Raw genomic sequence first — 19,139 nt, forward strand, 5'->3', positions numbered from 1 at the left:
CTTGATCATCTCATGAGTGCCTCGCCCAACGGCAAGGTCCTGCTGCAACATACAAGCTTTAAAGGATGTAGCTTTCATTCAAATACTACCATCTACCCCCCCCCCCCCGCTTCGTATAGCAGCTTGAGCAAGGATCAAGGCAGACTCACGAGGTAGATCTGGGTCTCCATAGCAACAAGGCTTCCAATGTCAATGCAGGTACTGTCCAAGCGCAGGTTTTCCGAGGCATACCCTTCCACCGACCCAGGCTTCATCAGACACGATGATAAACATCCGACCTGCAACAGTACGTGCTAGGATATCATATATAGCAATCGATATTTGGGCTCTAACTCCTAAAGTGTCTCGTAGGTGGACGATCTGCTGTCCATGCAGAATTGCAACCTAATGAACCTTCCCGAGAACTACCAAATGAAGTACTACATATATCACGCCTTATCATGGCCTCAGCTCTCCTTTGTTGCGGAGGATCAAAAGGGCCGTGTTGTGGGCTATGTTCTAGCTAAAATGTGAGTTGAGATAAGTACCGTATGTGCCATTTCCATGTGGTCTCATGCAAATGCCTACAGGGAGGAGGAAGTGGGCGATGTGCCACATGGACATATTACAAGTTTATCTGTAATGAGGAACTGGCGACGATTAGGCATTGCCGAGAAGCTGATGAGCCAAGCACGTACGTTCTTACTTTTTCGCGGTGATCGCATGTCGTCCGTTGATGTGTTTGTACAGAGAAAGCAATGCTGGAAGCATTCCATGCACATTACGTCTCGCTGCATGTAAGAAAGAGCAATCGTGCGGCCCTCCAGCTATATCGCGATACCTTAAAGTTCAGGTATAGTAGAACTGTCATTACGTGATTGGAGATTGTTAGACAACAACGCACACGAAACTGACTCACGCTTGTAGTGTGCACGAGATCGAAAAGTCTTATTATGCAGATGGAGAGGTAAGTTTGGCTGCTCGTCTCGCGAAAGGTATTGTTATGCTGATGATACGGATTACAGGATGCGTATGCCATGCGAAAACAGTTGAAGGAAGATGCAGAGGGAGCGCAGCATGGTCGTGGATCAAAATCAAAGCCCTTGAATGGGAGGGAGGGTGGCCATTCGCATTGAACAGAGATTTTATAAGCAATCTTTCTGCTTTCGTGTTTATCGGTGTACTCCCGTGCGGAGAGCTACCGGTATAGCGACCAGTATCAATACGGGCTGATCTACTGTCAGGATGCGCAATCGGAAAATGTGATATTTACTACAGCAAAAAGCGGAATCAACGAACGAAAACGTGTACCCCCCTCTACACCAACCATACGACTACGATACAGCAAACCCTTGGTGACATCTCATCTACACGTCCTCATCCATGCCTTCTAAATAATGATATATGATGGAAACAGTCCTATGATGAATCTTGTACTACGCCAACCTGAGCAGGTCTTAGAATACGGCTTCCCAACTTGTAGCCAGTCTTGGCCACGTCAAAGACAGTACCCGGCTCCTTTCCCGGAATAGGTGCCTGGAACAAGGCCTCATGCAAATTCGGGTCGAATGTTTCACCCAAGGGTTCAAATGGTTCAATACCGAAGCGTTTGAATGTGGCCATCAGATTCGACCGGGTCATGGCGACACCTGTGTAAAGATCCTTCAGGTGCTGATTGTTGCCATTTTCACCATGCTCTGTTTCCGGGACTGCCTTCAACGCCATCTCCAATACATCTGCAGTACTCAATAGCTCCTTAGCGAACTTGTTTATGGCAAACTCCTTTGTTTCCGCAACTTCCTTTCGTGCCCGTTGACGCACATTCTCCGCATCCGCGAGAGCGCGACGGTACATGTCCTATACAAAGGGTGTCCGGTCAATACAGAAGGTAGTTTTGCTGCTACTATGAAATAAGCATACCTGCAGTGCGGCGATCTGCTTGTCTTTTTCCGCTAGGACGGCAGCGGTATCAACCTCAGGTGCCTGTTCCTCCTGAGCTGGTTGTTCCCCCTGTTTAGCACTAGCTTGTTCCCCATTCGTTGTCTTTTGATCTTCGGTTGAGTACTGGCGACGGTTTGATAGCAGTATGGACCTTGTTCTGCCAACAGGGATACGAGCAGATACGGGAAGAGATGCGGAAAGGACTCGCACAGGGCGGAGTGCACGTAATGGTCGCAGTGAGTTCATCATATGTTTGAGATGCGTTTTGCAGTTTGGATGAGACCAGAGATCAGTGGAGGGAGGAAACCGTCGCGAAGGAAGACGCTTTGCTAACGAGTCAAATGATTTCGGTCGGCGAATTTTGGTGGTTGATCGGGATTATTCACATTTAAATGCATTCGTCTCACATTTGAATCCCTTGTTGCTACGGTAACAGCCAGGACGAGCTTGTCGCTTCAATGCAAGCGATCTCTTGAATATTGCTGGAGCCAAAGGACGTGCCATCTGTCCCATTCGTTGTAGTGCAGCTGCCAGGAAGGAACGCTTGTCGAGACAGTACCAGTATTTTGGAAGCTCGCTATTGTGCTTGGGCAGGAATGTCGTATTCAAACGGACGAGGCTATGGTGGTGGTACGTGATTATGTGCAATTCCCACACGGGGTAGCAAAGACTTCTCTTGAGCACAGGCAGAAGACTTTACCATTTTCACTCAGATCGGCATTATCGGCAACGGGGCCCAAATCGGCGACGGTATGAGGATAATACTCCCTCTAAATCACCTGAAGAGCTCAAAAGAGAACAGATCGTGTCGTATTTATTCCGACTAGGAGACTCGGTGCGTTTGATGGGCAGTAGAAGGGAAAAGGGGGCCCGGAGGGTGTCATTGGAAGCAAATCATGCACATGTGGCTTTATACTGACGCCCGGTTATGATACATCGCTACCAGGATCAAAAACAGCAGGCGGATCTGTGCGCGACACAACTGCTACGAGACTTTGGAACACATCCTCAAATTGTGCGGAGTGTATTCAAGGAATGGTAAAGCACAACCTATCTTTCTTATCTTTTTAGACTGCCTGTTAGCTAAGACCTAGCAGCATAACCCATGTCCCTCAGAAAGTATCCTTGTACGGCACCTTAAGCGGGTTGCTGAATGCACGGAATTTTGACGCTGGTGCGGCCATCATTGAAATCACCTGTGAGGCTTTGCAAGAGGCCCTCAACAACAGCGACTTCCGCTCCACCAAGATTCTCTTGCGTTACATCGCAGAACTCGTGAACGCAAACGTTATCCAATCGACGCAACTTATCGGCCTGTACGATCTATTTTTGAACGTGCTGAATGAGCCAAATGTGCGACCGGAAAGGGCTGATGCGTTTGTCTATTCTGTGCTTGCGAGCATTCCATGGGCCGCACGTCAGCTTAGCGACACGGAAGCAACTGAACTTGAACGCATTCTGGGGTCCATTGAGAAGCACATGAATCAGCGGCAAGCAAATCTTGCAACTAGTGGGATTGAACAGGCGATGGAAGCGCTGAAGGTGTACCGCGACGTACCCGAAGGTGAACCGTATCTCGTGACGGATCGGCTGGAGAGTCTGTGGCGCCAGATCATTCAGCTCAAGCAGGCCGACGAATGGGACCTGAAAATCATCTTGAGACCTACAGATTTTACCGATCTACTCAGCACGCAACTACAACATGAGCTGAGGCCCATATCCATTCCATCTGGAGATGTGAAGTTTTCCTATCAACCTGTTTTTCGTATTTTCGATGACTCTGTTCAAGGTGTTGAAGTAAGCCACGGTTGCGGCAATCTAGTTCGTCTCAATCAATCACTCACCAGAATTGTCTCAGAATATCATTGTCCGATTACCCTCCGTGCTGAGCATTTCACGGTTCATTTTGGACGACTTGATTTATGATATCATCCGAATCTTCTCCCACAATCACCGGGAAGTGTGCCGAATGCTCACAGATCTGGAGACTTTTTTGAACGGGTACTATCTCAGGGATGGAGGGTTCAACGTTATGGCCAGCGTGATAGAAACCGTGTTCGGTGAACTGCTCCGGCTCCCACGGAGTGGTGAGCGATCAGTGTACTATGCTACTCTGCTGATAGATCTTATCAAAGAGGACTTGCAGACGATTCCCAAGGTCCTAGGACGGGCCATACGAACATTGTTTTCAAGGTTGGACGGATCGCAAGGTTTGGGTGGGGGAATGGACGTGGAAGCTATTCGGAGATTCAGTGAGTGGTTTGGCATCCACCTGAGCAACTTCGGATTTATGTGGAAGTGGCAGGACTGGTCTGTATTTGTCATTGCTCGAGAAGTTACTTCCTTACATGCACACCATCCTAACTGAGCTCGCTGCTGTACAGGGAGCCCGTCCTGTCTGTTGAACAAGACTCTGCCTGCTTTGTGTTCATTCGGGAAACTCTGGAACGATGTATCCGTTTATCGTATTGGGAGCGCGTCCAGGGCAGCCTTCCAGAAGCATTTGCGGAGAGTGAAATTATCTTCCCTCAGGAACCGCCTCATCCGAACTTTAAATTTGAGTCAGAGGAGACCACTGGAGGTATAACAGGATGATCACTTGATGGCTGATAACGGCAGAGATGCTTACCCAAGACTATCCAGATGCACAGCTTTATGAGTTAACCTCCCAACTGCGATCATCGTTAGCAACGAAGAGCGGGGCAGAAGAAATCTCAGATCTATTGCAAAGGATTCGTGATCATGCCACCAGCAACGCTCCCAACGCTATGGAAGGAGTTGTTGGAGCGTCTGGCGGAACTGGGACACCTGAGGATCTAGCTCGAGAAGCGCTTGTCCAATGCGTTATGCAACAAGGCAGCAAAAGTTTCAGTCACGTGTTGAATGTGGTTGAACGGTAAGCGCTGTCATCGTCAAACGATTAGGTCATGATGATTGACCCGTTTTACATCTTTAGGTACCTAACAGTACTACGCGATTACAATGGCACTGAAGAGGCACGAAGCCACACCGTTCGGATAATAGTTGACTTCTGGAAGGATAATACGCAATTCTTGGAGATCATCCTGGACAAGCTCATGAACTACCGCGTTGTCACACCTAAAAGCATCCTGTCCTGGGCTTTGGATCCAAGTGTGTTGGATTCACACTACACGAGGTATGCAGCTAAACCAGCAGGGCATGCAAATGACGCAGTACTTGAACTATGTTCTGACTATAAAAAGGTTCCATCTTTGGTCAATTGTACGCACAACCTTGGCCAAGGTGAATTTCAAGATAGCGCAAATAACCGCGAAACTTGAAGCAGCACGGAGGCAATCATCCGTAGACAACGACCTCATGTTGCAAGGTACGTTGGATTGGATTGATTATAGATAAGGTCGGGGCTAATTCATAAACTGCCGTGCCTATAGATGGCGATGACAGTGTCATCCAATCTTTGGAGGAAAACCGACAAGGTGCTTTGCGAGAACAAAAAGAAGTCTTCCTGCATGTATTCCAGGTACATTACTATCCTGAATATCCCTTGGAAAATTGAATGATCACCTCACCCAATGGCTTCCCATGATCAGAGATTCGTAGATGCGATAAGAAATAAATGTCGCTCACTGGAGTCCCAGGGGATTGACCCAACGAGAACGGCCTGGTACCGTTGGGTTATGGGCAACATGCGGGAAGTCGCTCGTGGGGTACGTGTCAGTCGAGTCTCCTATTTGTCTTTGCCGTATCGCTGATCCTCGACTTGAAATGATAGTTCCCAACGGAGGTGAAAGCATACCAGGTTACACTGGATATGATCATTTTTACCGACGACGTCGACCCACGCATATTGAAAGTATGGCAAGAGATCAAAAGTGTTTATTCACTACATACAGATACGCTAGCGTAATCGCCATGCGAGTCAAATGATTTGTAGACGTAGTAGTGGAATATTAATTGCTTTGTCTCCAAGACCTTGAAATCGCTTTCACTCTTTGCTGGCATTTGAAGGAGGAGTGCAGTGTTCCCTCGACAATGTATGCAATCTTCCACAATCTAACCCTGGAGCCGTTTCGGTCGTCCTTGACTGCTAGCTGCGAACGGCGCGGCTATTCAGGCCGGTATTGCTCTAGCGTAAACCGACGGTGCTTTCGCCAAGTGTCAGTTACGAGCTTTCGTAATCTTCAGAAGAATCCTACAAATCCTGGTGCTGGCTCATCGCTCTTTTTCCTCTTCTGGAGGAACGAGTCCGTTGTAGATACGATAATAGACCACCGTGGAATCTGTCGACATGATCGCAAGGACGAGGCTAAGATAAAAAGTCAGTTCCTTCTCCCCAGTATGCGAAAATGCCGATATACACCTTTCCAAGTCTGAGGACGACTCTAAAGAAATCTCTGACAATTGCGAGAAGAGTATCGAAACGCTACGAGGGAGTGTTACTTTCATGCTATAATTGTCCTCGACAACAGACTCTAAACCCTTACCTGGACACCGACCATGATTCCGCTTCCGTCATTGGTACCATAATTTCTGCTTCTTCCTATACTATAATATTGTAGCTACGATGCTATCGTTCTCCAGTCAAGCCCTCTCCAGTACCTCCAATTCTCTCCGAGCAAGTAGTACAATCTTCTCGAGAGACTTAACAAATCTGGCGTGGACGTTTGCCCATTCCTTTGCTAAGACAAGGTTGAGAATTCAAAGATTACAAGCAGGGATCGACGAAGGTTAGTTGCTCACCTAGCACTAGATCCAGATAAACCTGAAAAGACAGCCATCGGACCTTTTGTGGGGCATCGGGGCATTCCCGTGCAAATTGCTCATACTGAGTGAGATAAAGTATGTCAGCTTGTGATGTGCCTTGTATCTTTCAACTAACGATGCGTACCAATGGATGCCTTTCCATACGTTTCTTCTTCTATGCGATCAGATGCAGCGAACATTTAGGAAGCTGACGAGGACGTGAGGTCATCAGCACAACTGTGCCGCCACTGCCTAGCAACAACGACCAGGCCATGACCGCGCTTCTTGAGATTGGCAATCCTTCAGTTCGTTCCATGTAAAAAGCATGTCTTCTCCCAGCCATTTTGCAGTCTTGGGGGGAGGTGTATCGGGGCTTTCGACGGCGTGGTATCTCTCGAAACTTGCACCAAAAACAGCGAGAATAACAGTTGTTGAAAAGAATGCTCGAGTTGGAGGATGGGTGCACACCAACATGCAAGATGGCCAACTCTATGAGCTCGGACCTCGCACGATCAGACCTGTCGGTGTTGCGGGAAGGGCGGTGTTAGATATGGTGGGTACACTCCTGCTGCAGAAGATGCTCTTATTGGTGTTGATTACATGTTTGGTTTCTGAAGGTCTATCGTCTCAACCTTGTAGAGGAAGTGCTTACAACGCCAAAGAATTCGCCAGCCGCAATAAACCGTTACATATACCAAAATTCTCGGCTGCACCATTTACCTACCTCACCCCTTGACCTTTTGATGCCTTGGAAGGCAAAATCCCCACTACTCAAGGGCCTTTTGTTCAGTGTCCTTCGGGAGCCGTTCGTCAAGCCAACAAACGCGTCAGACGAGAGCATACACGGCTTTGTAGAGCGACGTTTTGGACGAGCATTGGCAGATAATCTTGTTTCTGCTGTGATACATGGAATATATGCTGGCGACTCTACGCAGCTGAGTGTCAGAAGTGCAATGCCGTTCCTCTGGGAGTGTGAGAAGAAGCACGGGAGTGTGGGACGAGGAGTCTTAGCACCTCCCGCTGTAGCACCGATTGGGGACGAGCGCGCACCATTGAGTGTGGAGAGTAACGACGCGAAGAAATTCATTTCGGACATCCAGCGCAATAGTAGCATTTTCTCGTTTAAGAATGGGATGCAGACGCTCACGGACGCGCTAAAAAGGGATCTGGACAAGGAGGAGAATGTGTCATTTATACGAGGCAACATTGAGAGCCTCTCTTTCAAAGAGGGCGTGGAGGTGCGCAATTGCTTTACCGTTCTATAACGGTAATATCTGATCTAACGACTTGCATCTTTTTTTTTTTTCTTTTTGTAAGATTGCTCATACTGCCTCATCACAGCCTTTGAAAGCCGACCATGTGATTAGCGCCATACCAGCGGTTGATCTTTCTCGCATCCTACCGCCCTCCAGTCATGCACTATCTTCCCTGCTTTCGTCTATCAAGTCGGTCGACGTTGCTGTCGTAAACATATCATTTGGGGGTCATTTTTCAAAGATCCTTCCGGTGAATGGCTTTGGATATCTCGTGCCGGCAACCGAGGATACGCCAATTTTGGGCACGGTGTTTGATTCTTGCGCCATGCCCAAACAGGATTCGGGCGATCAGACCCGTGTGACCGTCATGATGGGCGGACACAAATTTCACAAGTACTTTGGTGATCCAGATGTTGTGAGCAAGGAGAAACTCTTGGAGACGGCCATGACCGCTGTAAGGACACATTTGGGTGTCAATGCTGAACCGATTGCGTCGAGCGTAGTCATTCACAAGCAGTGTATTCCTCAATACGTTGTGGGACACCGTGACCGCCTTCACGCGATTCATGAGGAGGTCAAGTCTCAACATATCCAACTCTCCCTGGTCGGCGCAAGTTATCTGGGAGTTGCAGTGAATGATTGTGTGAAAGGGGCGCGTGATCTTGTGTCAAATCTGCTGGTCGAAACACAAGCGAAACAGCGCAGGATTACAGGATTGGAGAGAATAGAAACCTAATTACGTATTAATAATTCTTAGATCAAGCCATAGATAGTGTAAATAGTACCGTTGCGTATTAGCAGCATTCAGAGGCGTAAAAACATTAGGTATCTAGGAACGCTACATATGCCATGCTAACGACTCCACGTCCGCCTACGACCGGTACGCAACTAAAGCCATAAATATCGAATTGATGTCCTAAGGTGGCGGAGGCGCTCCCCTTAGATCTTTTGGAAGATAGCGGAAAGACTTGCCCAGACTGCTGTAGGAGATTGGGCCGCGTCGACGCCGTACCAAATGCCCTTGCGTTTGTAATAATCGGCAACAGGCTGCGTCTGCTGGTGGTAGCTTTCCAAACGCTTCACAAGGGTGGCGGCGTTGTCGTCCGATCGCTGGATCAAAGGCTCACCGGTAATATCATCCTTACCCGGAACCTTTGGTGGGTTAAACTTCAGGTGGTAACTTCTCCCACTATAATCAAAAAATTCGCATTTTAGTTCACTGTTTGCGTTTGTTTTCTGCTTCTCCCGGTATCCAATTCCCCATGTAAGTTTCCAAGTAATTACCTAGCAGGGTGAATCAAACGTCCAGTAATCCTAGAGACAAGAAGACTGTCATCGATTTGAAGCTCGACAGCAGCTTGGAGAGGCTTGCTTCTGGCCTCAAGCATCTCGTCCAGCTTCTCAGCCTGCACAACTGTACGAGGGAACCCATCCAAAATGAAACCCTTTTTGCATTCTGGGTTGGTGTCGAGATTCTCACGGATCAAGTTGACCATGATTTCATCGCTGACAAGGCCACCAGCGTCCATGACCTTCTTTGCTTCCTTGCCAATCTGCAATGCAAAAGCGGTTAGTTAGACACATGGTCTCGCGCAGCACATTTATCTGTGCTTCCACTATTATTACTGAACAAACCTGAGTTCCTGCTCTTACAGCGGCACGAAGCATATCGCCTGTTGGTAGGGAATACACGTTACATTCTGGCACTAGTTGCTTTTGGTAACAAGGATGAGGTACCAGTGGCGAGGTGACAAATGCAGAATTCCTCCTTGATACGTGGAGCTTGAGTGCCTATTTTCCCAGAATATCAAGTACTACATTAGCTTGATAGTTCGCCATCACCACCGTCACCGCTTAGGGCACCCTACCTTTGCCCGCGCCGGGGGGACCCATGATGACCATGCGCAGGTCCTTCTTTTCCGGCGCTACAGACGATTGAGAAGCACCCATGATTGCGTATTAGCAATTAGAAAGTAGGGGGTATCGACGGCAGATGGTAGAGGTCAAAAACTTCCAAGTTGCCGTTTTGCGGGCCTCCTCGGAAGTCGCTCTCCGGCTCAACACCGCCATTTCGGTTGCCATGACAATTTGTCACATCTTACGAAAGCACCAGCGATCTTCCATTGCTGTCGAGATCGTTTTTTCGCTCCCAAATTCTCAAAACACAACTTGCCCAACATGGCTATGGTAGAGCCCACCGTCGATACGCATGGCTTTCCGTTCACGGAGGGGGCCATCAAATTCGAAGTGGTAAAAGAGAACCTGCATTTTGAAAAGCTCGTTCTTGTAGGCAGAAGGACTCACTCATGCCTTAGATCTCTACAGACGAATCGGACCCATCTTGTGCAACATTCTGCGTACATGACGAAGACCATACACTAGGAAACTCACTTCGTTACATGATCATGAAAAAGTGGGATACCTCAGAGTTTGAACATTTGACATGATAAGTATACTTACTGGCAATTCTAGCCCTGCCGTGCAATTTTGCGGTTACTCCATTCCTCACCCTTCCGAATTCAAGATCCACATTCGTATACAAACTGATGGTACGCCCATCCTCTTTGAAATTCAACGTTATGAACCTGATTGCTTGTACAAAGCTCAACATGAGATACTCTTCATAGGCACGATGACAGCAGCTAAAGCTTTAGATAAAGGTCTAGACGATTTGATGGCTCTCTGTCAACATGTTCTGGAAACATTCAACGCCAAAGTTGCTGCAAGAGATGAATATGAGATTCGGGAGGGCGCCGAGTTTGAATAGATCAATGAAGTTTCATGGTCAGATAGATCATAGAGTGGGATTGTCAAACGATTGTTTAGGTGAAGGTTATGTAGACATCTTGCACGGTGGCCGGTGGTCGTGTTGCGGAGGTATCACTTGTATATAGTTAATTAACATAATATCAAGCAGGGTTATGCTAGTACTCGTATTTGCTAATGCGACTACTGATGACATCTCCATTTGAACGCACCGAGAAGAATGCTGTAGATCAATCCAAGTGGCGATCGCCTAGCTCCCAACAGATAGCGTCCCGCCTCACTCAGACAATGTGCGAGACGTAAAGCTATTGAGTCCCCCTGAGCCTCAGTCACCTACTAGTTGATGGAGTGCCCTAATCTTTTGCCCTTTTGTGAATGTCCTGTGGTCTGATGAATTGGTAAGGGTGACGACATATGCAAGGTAGCACAGAATACCTGAATAAACAATGTTTTTAAATACCAGCTACCGCATAGTCACCAGGAAGGTTTTCCGTTCGCGCGTGACGAAGCCACTAGTCAAGGTGTAGTATCTGACATCGCGGAGATGTCCGATAGTGGTCATTCGTATCCTCGTCATCACTGAGTAGGCTGAAGACGATATTTTCGGTTTTCTCAAGAGTGAGATGAGGTTGTCGTTGTGTAGCGCGGCGTATTCGCTACGATCGTCGTCGAGAGCCAAAATAGCTCCCTGTTTGCCTTGAGGTATTGGATATTGATGCAAGGCGCGTGGACCTCTTCGGGGTGACAGTTATGTACGAATGATCTTCATATGATGTTAGGTCCGCGCTCTGTAATGGTGGTGGGGTAGGAGAATCCACTACAACACTCGCATCTTTCGAGTGTCGAGTTCTTTTCAGAGTTGAGGTGTTCTTCAGATCGCTTTCCCAGTACGCTTTTGGGTTCGCAGATTTCGCGGCCCGTTCGATCCGCTCCCATGCTTCTCTCGCTTGTTTGCGCATATCTTGAAGATCGGCAAAGTCATCCTCGTCAGGTGATTCCGGAGTTGCGACCTCTTTGAAAGTCCGCTTTCGGACAGGTGTGCGGACAGATGTACGCTTGTTTTCACGTAGCCCGGTTTCAGAATCCGAGCCATATGCTTCGAGTTCATTGTCGGCGTCGACTGCCACGTCCTGTGCCTTGTACAATCTCGAACCTCCACGCGACGGGTCCGCTACAAGCCGTTCATACTTTTGAAATTCGCAAAGAATATGCTCAACGTCCAAAGGTCGCAAAACTAATGGATCGTTTGTGTGCAGAACGTCTCCTTTGTCAAGTGTCTCGTAGGCATTGCGTAGCAATTTGTTGACCCTGACCGTCAAGCGATTGATACTATACCCGGTGAGCTCACGGTAGCCTAGGATCTCCAACCCTTTTTTGGCACCAGGACCAGGTACAGGCGCGGTCGGCGCTGGTATGAGTCCGCACATGAACATGTCACAGGACTCTTGATATGCATGAAAATCGCCCACAAGCTCGAAGCGAAGCATATTCCCGTACACCTCCTGAAAACTCGGCTCACGGGGATTATCTGGGGGACCAAAAAGGGATTTTCCCACGTCGGCGGATAAGTGCCAGTTCACTTTCATTGCGTCGACAACAACCTTGTACGGTGCACAGAAGGTGAATGCCCGTGTTCTCCAAGATTTGCCGGTTCGCTGTTTTGCACGTTCCCATTCCGCAAACTTCTGTAGTGCATCATCTAAATTGCTGATATATCCCAGCTCTCTATTGTAGGGAGGATTGGACAGCCATCTGTGAGTGATCACGTTCCAGAGAAAGTGAGGTTTTCTAGGATCTCTTCTGTGAAGGATCTCCCGGATGACCCTGGACCCTCGGTCGTCCTCGCGTCTACTGAACCAGTCAGTATTGCGAATGGGGCAACGGCAACTTTCAAACTACAGGTGGATTGCGGACCTGTGGTGGCAAAAGTGAAACTCTGCCAATACACTGTCATTTGTCCATTTGGAAGGCGGCTCTCCCCGAGCGCGTCGGAGCGCTACACGCTCTCGCTCGAGTAGGTAGTGAAGGAAGAGATCCCAGGACTGCTTCTTGGCGAAGGAAGCAGAGGAGGTGCCGCACCAGTGCATTGGAGAAATCTATCGAAACGGCAGTCGACCACAGTTAATGAATAGTCACCACACTCTATGCAATTTTAATGCATTAATTCAATTAAATGCACGTAAGTGGTTGGAATTGTGGTTCCAGTGTGCCATAAATGGTTGACTATTCACTAACTGTGGTTGAGTGGTAGGCTCATGTGCAGAGACATGTCATGGACGAGAGAACAAATGCTCTATTTTAAATGCTCTTGAATTCTAGATTTTCAAAAGTCGTCTCAAATCCCGTCGGTCCTGGAGCCGCACACATAATGCCCATCTCTACTGGTCCACTTCCCCAGTCATATGTCTTGCGCACAAGCTCCCAGCCATCTCCATCCGTCCAGGTCTCGACAGTAACTGTTCCCTCCGTGCGCTGCAAGCGGATACAAAGCGGCGCTCTAGGCTCTCGTTGGTGTCCAGGGTACGCACTAACAGACCAGTCAGACCAACCTCCGTGCTTATTCACGACAACGGACACGCGTGGTGCTCCATTATAATGCTCTACGCCAGCTTTTATCCATTCCTCTGAACTATGATAAAAAATCAGACCAGCTTGCTGATACTCGCTTGTGTACTCTGCTTCAAAACGGACGGAAGCAGTAAAGTTTCCAGTAATTGGAGCTGTGTAGCAGTGCGCTGTGTCGTGTACTTTCCCTGGCCGACGATATAAATCTGTGTTTGCAGCCGCTTCCACCACTATGACGTTCGCAGCGTGATCGACAGTATACTTTGGCGGCTCATTGAGCCATCGCAAAGGTGCAAGTGGGAGCTTTTGCGGCATCTCTTTGTGTGGCGATTAACCTCCAGTGACGAGAATCATGCCAGTAGTTGTAGTGACTTTTCCACGGTGTCGCGTTATCCTATGCCATGATGCAAAGTCCAATCGGCTCCTTTTGCACGGCCATGGGTCGTATCTTCTACTTGGCGTATTCCGGCCTTCATGCCTTCATTGCGCTGTTGATTCTTGTTTAATCCTTTGGCCGTTAAACTTTTGTTTCTCAAAAGTTGGAACTTTTGGCCTGGGGTTGTTGTCATAGTAACAAGCGGTGTGACCGTCCTCAAGACTCGCTGATCTGCGCTGGACTTTCTGAAAGTCATCCGACGCTTGACTCGGACCTTGTTGGGGGGAAGGAAAACGTTACGTTCAGCAGCTGCTTCTACTCAAGTTGGACTGCACTTTAGATAATGATGCTAACGAGTTGATGAAAAACTACTCCCGCTTCACAATCTGTTGTTCACGACAATGAATTCCGAAGACACTAGCTTTCTTGATATCTTAGCAGCCGTCGCCGATCACGAACAACCTCTTGCGGTGAACACCGCGTCTGCGGAAATGGACAAGGATTCCGACACTGTACCTACTCCCGCGGACGCTGAACCAACCGATGAGGATCTGCTCTCGCTATTTCCAGCCCATCCGCCAGAACTGCCTGTGGAAGAGCAGATCGCCGCTGAAGAAGAAGAAGACGACGAATTGGCCGCAATTTTTGCCGATCCACCACATATGACGTCCACAGCACCTAAAATAGATGTTTCCGCTCCAATACCTTCCCATAGTCCTATATCTCCCGCCATAATACCATCCGCAACTCTCTCTTCAGCAACGGCCCAGGCGCCGACGTCGATGATTGCGTCCTCTTCGATACCTTCTCAAACAACGATTCAATCTCCAGCGCATCATATACAACCTAGGGGAAGCCTTCCCGGTACGCCAATGACTTCACGATCGTCTACTCAAGCACCAACTGCGTATACTTCACCCATGTCCACTCTTGCTCCGGGGATGCCGGCGCCGTCGATAGCGAGCCCCGTCACTCTGCCAAAAACACCTGCATACCGACCATCCCCCCTCTCTGGAGCACGACCCTCACCCGCCCCCTCAACCCCCACCACTGCCCCCGTGTCACTTGGTCCTCAGCAGCTCCTACAAAATCTTTTGAAGCAGGTACCTGCTGAGAGACATCCCGAATTTCTCGAGCTGTATAGACAACTACAGGTAAGCAGTAGCGACATCCTCTCCAACTACATCAAGGCGTGAACAGCGATGGGCATCGATTTCTGCATATGTTTTCTAACTTTTATGTATCGCGGTCTTGCAGAGTAAAATGCTCAACAATGACCAATTTCTTGATCGAGCAAAAGGCATGCTGAACGTTGCTGCAGCAAGGCAGCCCAGCAGCCCCAGCCCATATACCAAAGGACCATTATCGGTAGGATAAGATGATTGGAGGGATGCAAGTTCATCACACTGATCTTATGTTAAATACTTGTCTGATTTAGGCACAGACATTTGGGGCACCAGGTGGTGTAGGCCCAGTTCTGGATGAGATGAGGAAACGGCAGGCGGAGGCAGCTCAATACGCGTCCCCACTCGGGTATGGACTAGCTAACGAATCTCTTGTATCCACATATAACGTACTGAATTGAACTTGAAAATAGCGCGAAACGGATGAGGCCTGACAATTTTTCAACACCAGGGCGCGTGTCAATGCAATTGAATATGGCTTCACCATTATCCAATGCTGCTGGAGTTCCAGTCGGACTCTCTCCTGCTATGCAATGTGAGTTTCCTAGAAACGTCTGCGACGAGGCCTTGTTATTTTGCGTTGTTTTGGTGAGTTTAGCGAATAGATGGGCTGATATGTTCCTCAGATCGTCCAGCAGCTTTTGGAACTCCTCGTCAGCCGGGTCCGGCGATGTCCGTTAGATCTGCAGATGAAATTGACCCAACTAAACTGGATGTTCAGAGTATGATGGACGCGACGAGTTACACCGGTGTCAATATCCGGGTACGTTGCAGTCGACCATTTGTCGCAGCGTTTCGAAGTTGAATTGCGCTAATACGGGACATCGCTTTTTTTAGGAGGAAGAGGACAATATCATGAGTACGGTCATGATGCCTTCAGCTGGCCAGTACCAAGTTCCTGGATTAAGTCGAGTGAGGGATCAGTCTTTCCTCAACATACCCGCGCTGCGCAAGAAAGTGGAAGCAATAGGTGAGTGATTCACGCTATTCAGATCCTTTTGCCTTCCAAGAAACGCTAAGTCCTCCGCAATAGCAAAGGATTGCAATGTTTCGCACGTGGAAGCGGATCTTCTCTCTTACATCGCACTAGCAACTCAGGAACGAATGCGAGATCTAATGGAACGGATGGTGGTTGCAGCAAAGCACCGTACAGGCTTGATGCACGAATACTTTTTGAAACAGGAGAGAGAACGGATTGCCAAAGGCCAGGAAGGATTGGAGTTGCAAGTGGTGAAGCGAGATGATGTTCGCAGAAAGCTGGCAGTGATAGAACGAAGGGAACGTGAGCAGGAGAAAAAGTTGAAGGCGTTGAGGGCCGCGACCGAGGAAGGCAACGTTAATCCAGAAGTGGATGGTGCGGATAGCGCCCCGGCGGGAGGGAAAGTCGGCACTGTGGGGACCGCTGGTGCATCCAAAGACAAAGAAGAGGGAGTGAAAAAGAAGAAAAAAAGTGTCAAGGAAAAGGATATGCCTGAAGAAATCAAGATGAAGCTGGCCAATCAAGCTGTAATGGCTGCGATAGGTGGTACACCGTTGAAGAGCTGGATGATTGCGGGTACAGGCGGAGGGAATGCAAGTAATGGTGCAGGGGGAACGTCACTGAAGGTAGCCTCGTCTTCGAAGAAGCGAAAGTATGACGGGGATGGCACGAATCGATCTGGAGGATTGGTTGGTACAATCTCGTCGTCTACCCGGCTTCCTGGTACCGCAGGCGGTAGGCGCGGAACGGCGGCGGAGCAGGCGATGCGACGAGTGACCTTGCGAGATGCGCTGTTCTGTCTGGAGGCAGATCATGCCATGACAAAAAGCCCGCTTGTGTATAAATGGTGGGCAAATGTAACTTGACTGGCAGAACAAAATGTGCATAAATACCCTTGGAAGCATCAGAGCTGCTACCGTCGCCTTTCACATGTACGGCATTTTGCCTTTTCAACAGCAAGTGCCCACATTCAACCCAAATGGAAATGGTGCAAACGATGCTATCCTTATTTTAAAATGAAGACTACACACACGATCCTCAATACTCCCCAGCACCAGCTCCAGCGTGCATGCTGCGATGACTCGACATCTGCTGTCGTCGTTGTGCCTCCAACTTGGGACAATTGGTGATACGGTGCCCCAATCCACCACAAAACGTACAATCCACATCCACTAAAAAAATAGAACAGCATTTTAATTCATCATGATTGGCAAGTCATTGCTCTTAGGCGGAACATGCAAGTAACTTACGCCCTTCCACAATATCTCCGCCCGGCTTTCGAAACTTTTCGTTCGGATCCTCCAAGGCTTCTAGAACGGGTGGTACACGTTGCTTTGCTTCTTTGAGGAGGTATTTGAGGTCGAGAAGGATTTGCTCTGATGAATTGCGGTTTATGAAAGTTGTTGCTACACCAGTTTTGCCCGATCGACCTGTACGTCCGATTCGATGCACTGAGCAATTTCAAGCAGATTTTTTTTAGAAAACCAAGAAATGAGGCATCCGTTTGTAAAGCTAAAAGGCGCATACCATAATCCTCAATCTCTTTTGGCATATCATAATTGATCACATGCTGAATCTGTGCAAAATCAAGCCCTTTGCTGGCTACATCAGTGGCGACTAGAACGTCCGCCTTGCTCTCTTTAAATGCTTTGATGGCGTATTCTCGCTCGGCCTGATCTTTTCCTCCATGAATTGCAACACAGTCGACACCTTTCAACAGGAGATACTCGTGAATGTCGTCCACGTCGTTTTTGTTTTCAGCAAAAATTAAAACCTGCAGAAGGTACGAATAAGTTAGAAGACGACAGTACCAGCTCGTTCAGTCAGAAACCTACTGGAGGCGGTGTCTTTTGCAGGCATTCTAATAGGTAGACAATCTTTGCTTCTTGCTTGACATATTCCACCTCCTGAATCACATCCAAGTTCGCTGCACCGGCACGACCTACGTTCACAACAACAGGTTGTACCAGCGCCGATTTGGCAAAGTTCTGGATCTTCTTTGGCATCGTGGCTGAGAAGAGAAGGGTTTGACGCTGTCCTTTAAAGTAAGACATGATGTTGCGGACATCGTCTTCGAAACCCAGATCAATCATCCTGTCGGCTTCATCCATGCAAAGGTACCTGCAACCAAGACGTGTTCATTATATGAGGTTATCGCACGGTGCCAAGGATGAATCCTCCAGTCTTACCGGCATCCCGCAAGGTTGATCTTTCCCTTCTCCAACATGTCCTGCAATCGTCCAGGTGTCGCAACAAGTATATGTGGCCCTTTTCGAAGAGCGTCTGCTTGTTCCGCCATCGATATCCCGCCCATACATAGCAGTACCCTCAGTGACGGGAAGTTGCCGTGACGTTCCAAAGCCTGGCACATTCCCATGGCCACGTCGTAAGTTTGCCGTGCAAGTTCACGCTACATTGATTTACTGGCTTAGTCACGTTGCCTACATGGCTACAATGTAAAATTAAAAGTTTGCATTTACCGAAGGACAAAGAATCATTCCAACGGGCCCTTCTCCAGGTACGAATGGCAGCTTCACTTCCGCTTCCAACGCCAGCATCACAAGCGGGAGCGTAAAGACGAGCGTCTTTCCCGATCCAGTAAACGCTATTCCAATCATGTCCCTTCCACTCAACACCGTAGGAAGCCCTTGAACTTGGATAGGCGTTGGCTTCGTGATACCCTTTTCTTTCAAATGTCGAACTATGGCGTCTGGTAATCGCATCTCTTTGAAGGATTTGATGGGTGGGGGAATGTCGTTTCCTTCTACAAGAATGTGCCACTTTTGTCGAATTTCGTCAAGTTGTGCACTTGACATCTCTCTAATGTGTCGTGGCGGTCGCCACGATGTTTTCAACGGTTCAGTGTAATGGACATCTTTTGCCAATTCCTGTGCTGAAAATAGCGCTTTCTTTTGGGTTTGCGCTTGTAGAATTTGTTTCTCTAGCTCCAGTTCCTTTTCCACTTCTGACTTTGGTTTTTCTTTTTTCTTCAGCTCAGCAGCCTGATCTATCAGCGCTACATTCGACTGAGGTCCAGCTCTTGGTGCGTCTTGGTCGGAATCTGGTTCTGAATCTTCTCGTTCTACAGGTTTTCGGAGCACAGTGGCAAGTTTTCGATACTTTTCGGCTCGTCTTTCGCGGACAGGCACATAGGGAACGTAGTCGTCATCGGTAAATTGAATTTGGTTGTCATCGTCCTAGGTAAACAGGAATTAGTTCCTCTTTGCGCATACTATTCACAATGCCAATCGCTGCAGCTTACTCTCTTCCTTTTAGGGGACGACATAGCGCATGTGTTACTGATGCAAAGGCCCAAATCTAAAAGTCGATCTCTGAGCATGCAACAATTATCTTGCGATGAACTGCTG

At 48.3% G+C, this 19,139-nt stretch overlaps 11 protein-coding genes across 11 annotated transcripts; 5 read left to right on the forward strand and 6 right to left on the reverse strand.

Moving 5' to 3' along the window:
- The first annotated feature begins 222 nt into the window (after positions 1-222).
- Positions 223-1,238, forward strand: SPPG_02999 (peptide alpha-N-acetyltransferase complex A subunit ARD1). Its single transcript, XM_016751283.1, has 6 exons — positions 223-286; positions 352-509; positions 570-673; positions 730-832; positions 907-946; positions 1,005-1,238. Exons 1-6 carry the CDS (start codon positions 263-265, stop codon positions 1,113-1,115), a joined length of 540 nt encoding a protein of 179 aa, XP_016610580.1. The 5' UTR covers positions 223-262; the 3' UTR covers positions 1,116-1,238.
- SPPG_03000 (uncharacterized protein) lies at positions 1,218-2,247 on the reverse strand. The gene is made up of 2 exons (XM_016751284.1): positions 1,900-2,247; positions 1,218-1,836 (listed from the first exon to the last, which is right to left on the reverse strand). Exons 1-2 carry the CDS (start codon positions 2,167-2,169, stop codon positions 1,399-1,401), a joined length of 708 nt encoding a protein of 235 aa, XP_016610581.1. The 5' UTR covers positions 2,170-2,247; the 3' UTR covers positions 1,218-1,398.
- A 144-nt stretch (positions 2,248-2,391) lies between these two features.
- SPPG_03001 (uncharacterized protein) lies at positions 2,392-5,880 on the forward strand. Its single transcript, XM_016751285.1, has 12 exons — positions 2,392-2,550; positions 2,634-2,755; positions 2,867-2,958; positions 3,018-3,717; positions 3,779-4,230; positions 4,305-4,501; positions 4,564-4,816; positions 4,877-5,077; positions 5,145-5,269; positions 5,334-5,422; positions 5,493-5,609; positions 5,675-5,880. Exons 1-12 carry the CDS (start codon positions 2,517-2,519, stop codon positions 5,807-5,809), a joined length of 2,517 nt encoding a protein of 838 aa, XP_016610582.1. The 5' UTR covers positions 2,392-2,516; the 3' UTR covers positions 5,810-5,880.
- Positions 5,757-6,830, reverse strand: SPPG_03002 (uncharacterized protein). The gene is made up of 6 exons (XM_016751286.1): positions 6,791-6,830; positions 6,643-6,727; positions 6,502-6,581; positions 6,387-6,442; positions 6,263-6,325; positions 5,757-6,208 (listed from the first exon to the last, which is right to left on the reverse strand). Exons 1-6 carry the CDS (start codon positions 6,806-6,808, stop codon positions 6,115-6,117), a joined length of 396 nt encoding a protein of 131 aa, XP_016610583.1. The 5' UTR covers positions 6,809-6,830; the 3' UTR covers positions 5,757-6,114.
- A 121-nt stretch (positions 6,831-6,951) lies between these two features.
- On the forward strand, positions 6,952-8,750 carry SPPG_03003 (protoporphyrinogen oxidase). Its single transcript, XM_016751287.1, has 3 exons — positions 6,952-7,198; positions 7,263-7,883; positions 7,963-8,750. The coding sequence occupies exons 1-3, from the start codon at positions 6,971-6,973 to the stop codon at positions 8,635-8,637; spliced, it is 1,524 nt and encodes a 507-aa protein (XP_016610584.1). The 5' UTR covers positions 6,952-6,970; the 3' UTR covers positions 8,638-8,750.
- SPPG_03004 (adenylate kinase 1) lies at positions 8,617-9,929 on the reverse strand. Its single transcript, XM_016751288.1, has 5 exons — positions 9,770-9,929; positions 9,639-9,692; positions 9,537-9,574; positions 9,186-9,454; positions 8,617-9,090 (listed from the first exon to the last, which is right to left on the reverse strand). The coding sequence occupies exons 1-5, from the start codon at positions 9,849-9,851 to the stop codon at positions 8,841-8,843; spliced, it is 693 nt and encodes a 230-aa protein (XP_016610585.1). The 5' UTR covers positions 9,852-9,929; the 3' UTR covers positions 8,617-8,840.
- Positions 9,930-10,014: 85 nt separating this feature from the next.
- SPPG_03005 (DNA-directed RNA polymerase core subunit RPC19) lies at positions 10,015-10,868 on the forward strand. Its single transcript, XM_016751289.1, has 4 exons — positions 10,015-10,151; positions 10,217-10,314; positions 10,374-10,450; positions 10,529-10,868. The coding sequence occupies exons 1-4, from the start codon at positions 10,080-10,082 to the stop codon at positions 10,666-10,668; spliced, it is 387 nt and encodes a 128-aa protein (XP_016610586.1). The 5' UTR covers positions 10,015-10,079; the 3' UTR covers positions 10,669-10,868.
- On the reverse strand, positions 10,705-12,762 carry SPPG_03006 (uncharacterized protein). The gene is made up of 2 exons (XM_016751290.1): positions 12,582-12,762; positions 10,705-12,515 (listed from the first exon to the last, which is right to left on the reverse strand). Exons 1-2 carry the CDS (start codon positions 12,752-12,754, stop codon positions 11,324-11,326), a joined length of 1,365 nt encoding a protein of 454 aa, XP_016610587.1. The 5' UTR covers positions 12,755-12,762; the 3' UTR covers positions 10,705-11,323.
- A 173-nt stretch (positions 12,763-12,935) lies between these two features.
- Positions 12,936-13,748, reverse strand: SPPG_03007 (uncharacterized protein). The gene has a single exon (XM_016751291.1). It carries the CDS (start codon positions 13,545-13,547, stop codon positions 12,966-12,968), a length of 582 nt encoding a protein of 193 aa, XP_016610588.1. The 5' UTR covers positions 13,548-13,748; the 3' UTR covers positions 12,936-12,965.
- SPPG_03008 (uncharacterized protein) lies at positions 13,649-16,766 on the forward strand. Its single transcript, XM_016751292.1, has 7 exons — positions 13,649-14,762; positions 14,866-14,976; positions 15,047-15,141; positions 15,206-15,327; positions 15,419-15,555; positions 15,630-15,762; positions 15,826-16,766. The coding sequence occupies exons 1-7, from the start codon at positions 14,010-14,012 to the stop codon at positions 16,635-16,637; spliced, it is 2,163 nt and encodes a 720-aa protein (XP_016610589.1). The 5' UTR covers positions 13,649-14,009; the 3' UTR covers positions 16,638-16,766.
- Positions 16,760-19,119, reverse strand: SPPG_03009 (uncharacterized protein). The gene is made up of 7 exons (XM_016751293.1): positions 19,034-19,119; positions 18,252-18,968; positions 17,961-18,181; positions 17,607-17,892; positions 17,299-17,545; positions 17,022-17,222; positions 16,760-16,943 (listed from the first exon to the last, which is right to left on the reverse strand). Exons 1-7 carry the CDS (start codon positions 19,109-19,111, stop codon positions 16,810-16,812), a joined length of 1,884 nt encoding a protein of 627 aa, XP_016610590.1. The 5' UTR covers positions 19,112-19,119; the 3' UTR covers positions 16,760-16,809.
- Positions 19,120-19,139: the final 20 nt, after the last annotated feature.

The sequence above is a fragment of the Spizellomyces punctatus genome (genome assembly GCF_000182565.1).
Source record: "Spizellomyces punctatus DAOM BR117 chromosome Unknown supercont1.4, whole genome shotgun sequence".
Lineage (NCBI taxonomy): Eukaryota > Fungi > Chytridiomycota > Chytridiomycetes > Spizellomycetales > Spizellomycetaceae > Spizellomyces > Spizellomyces punctatus.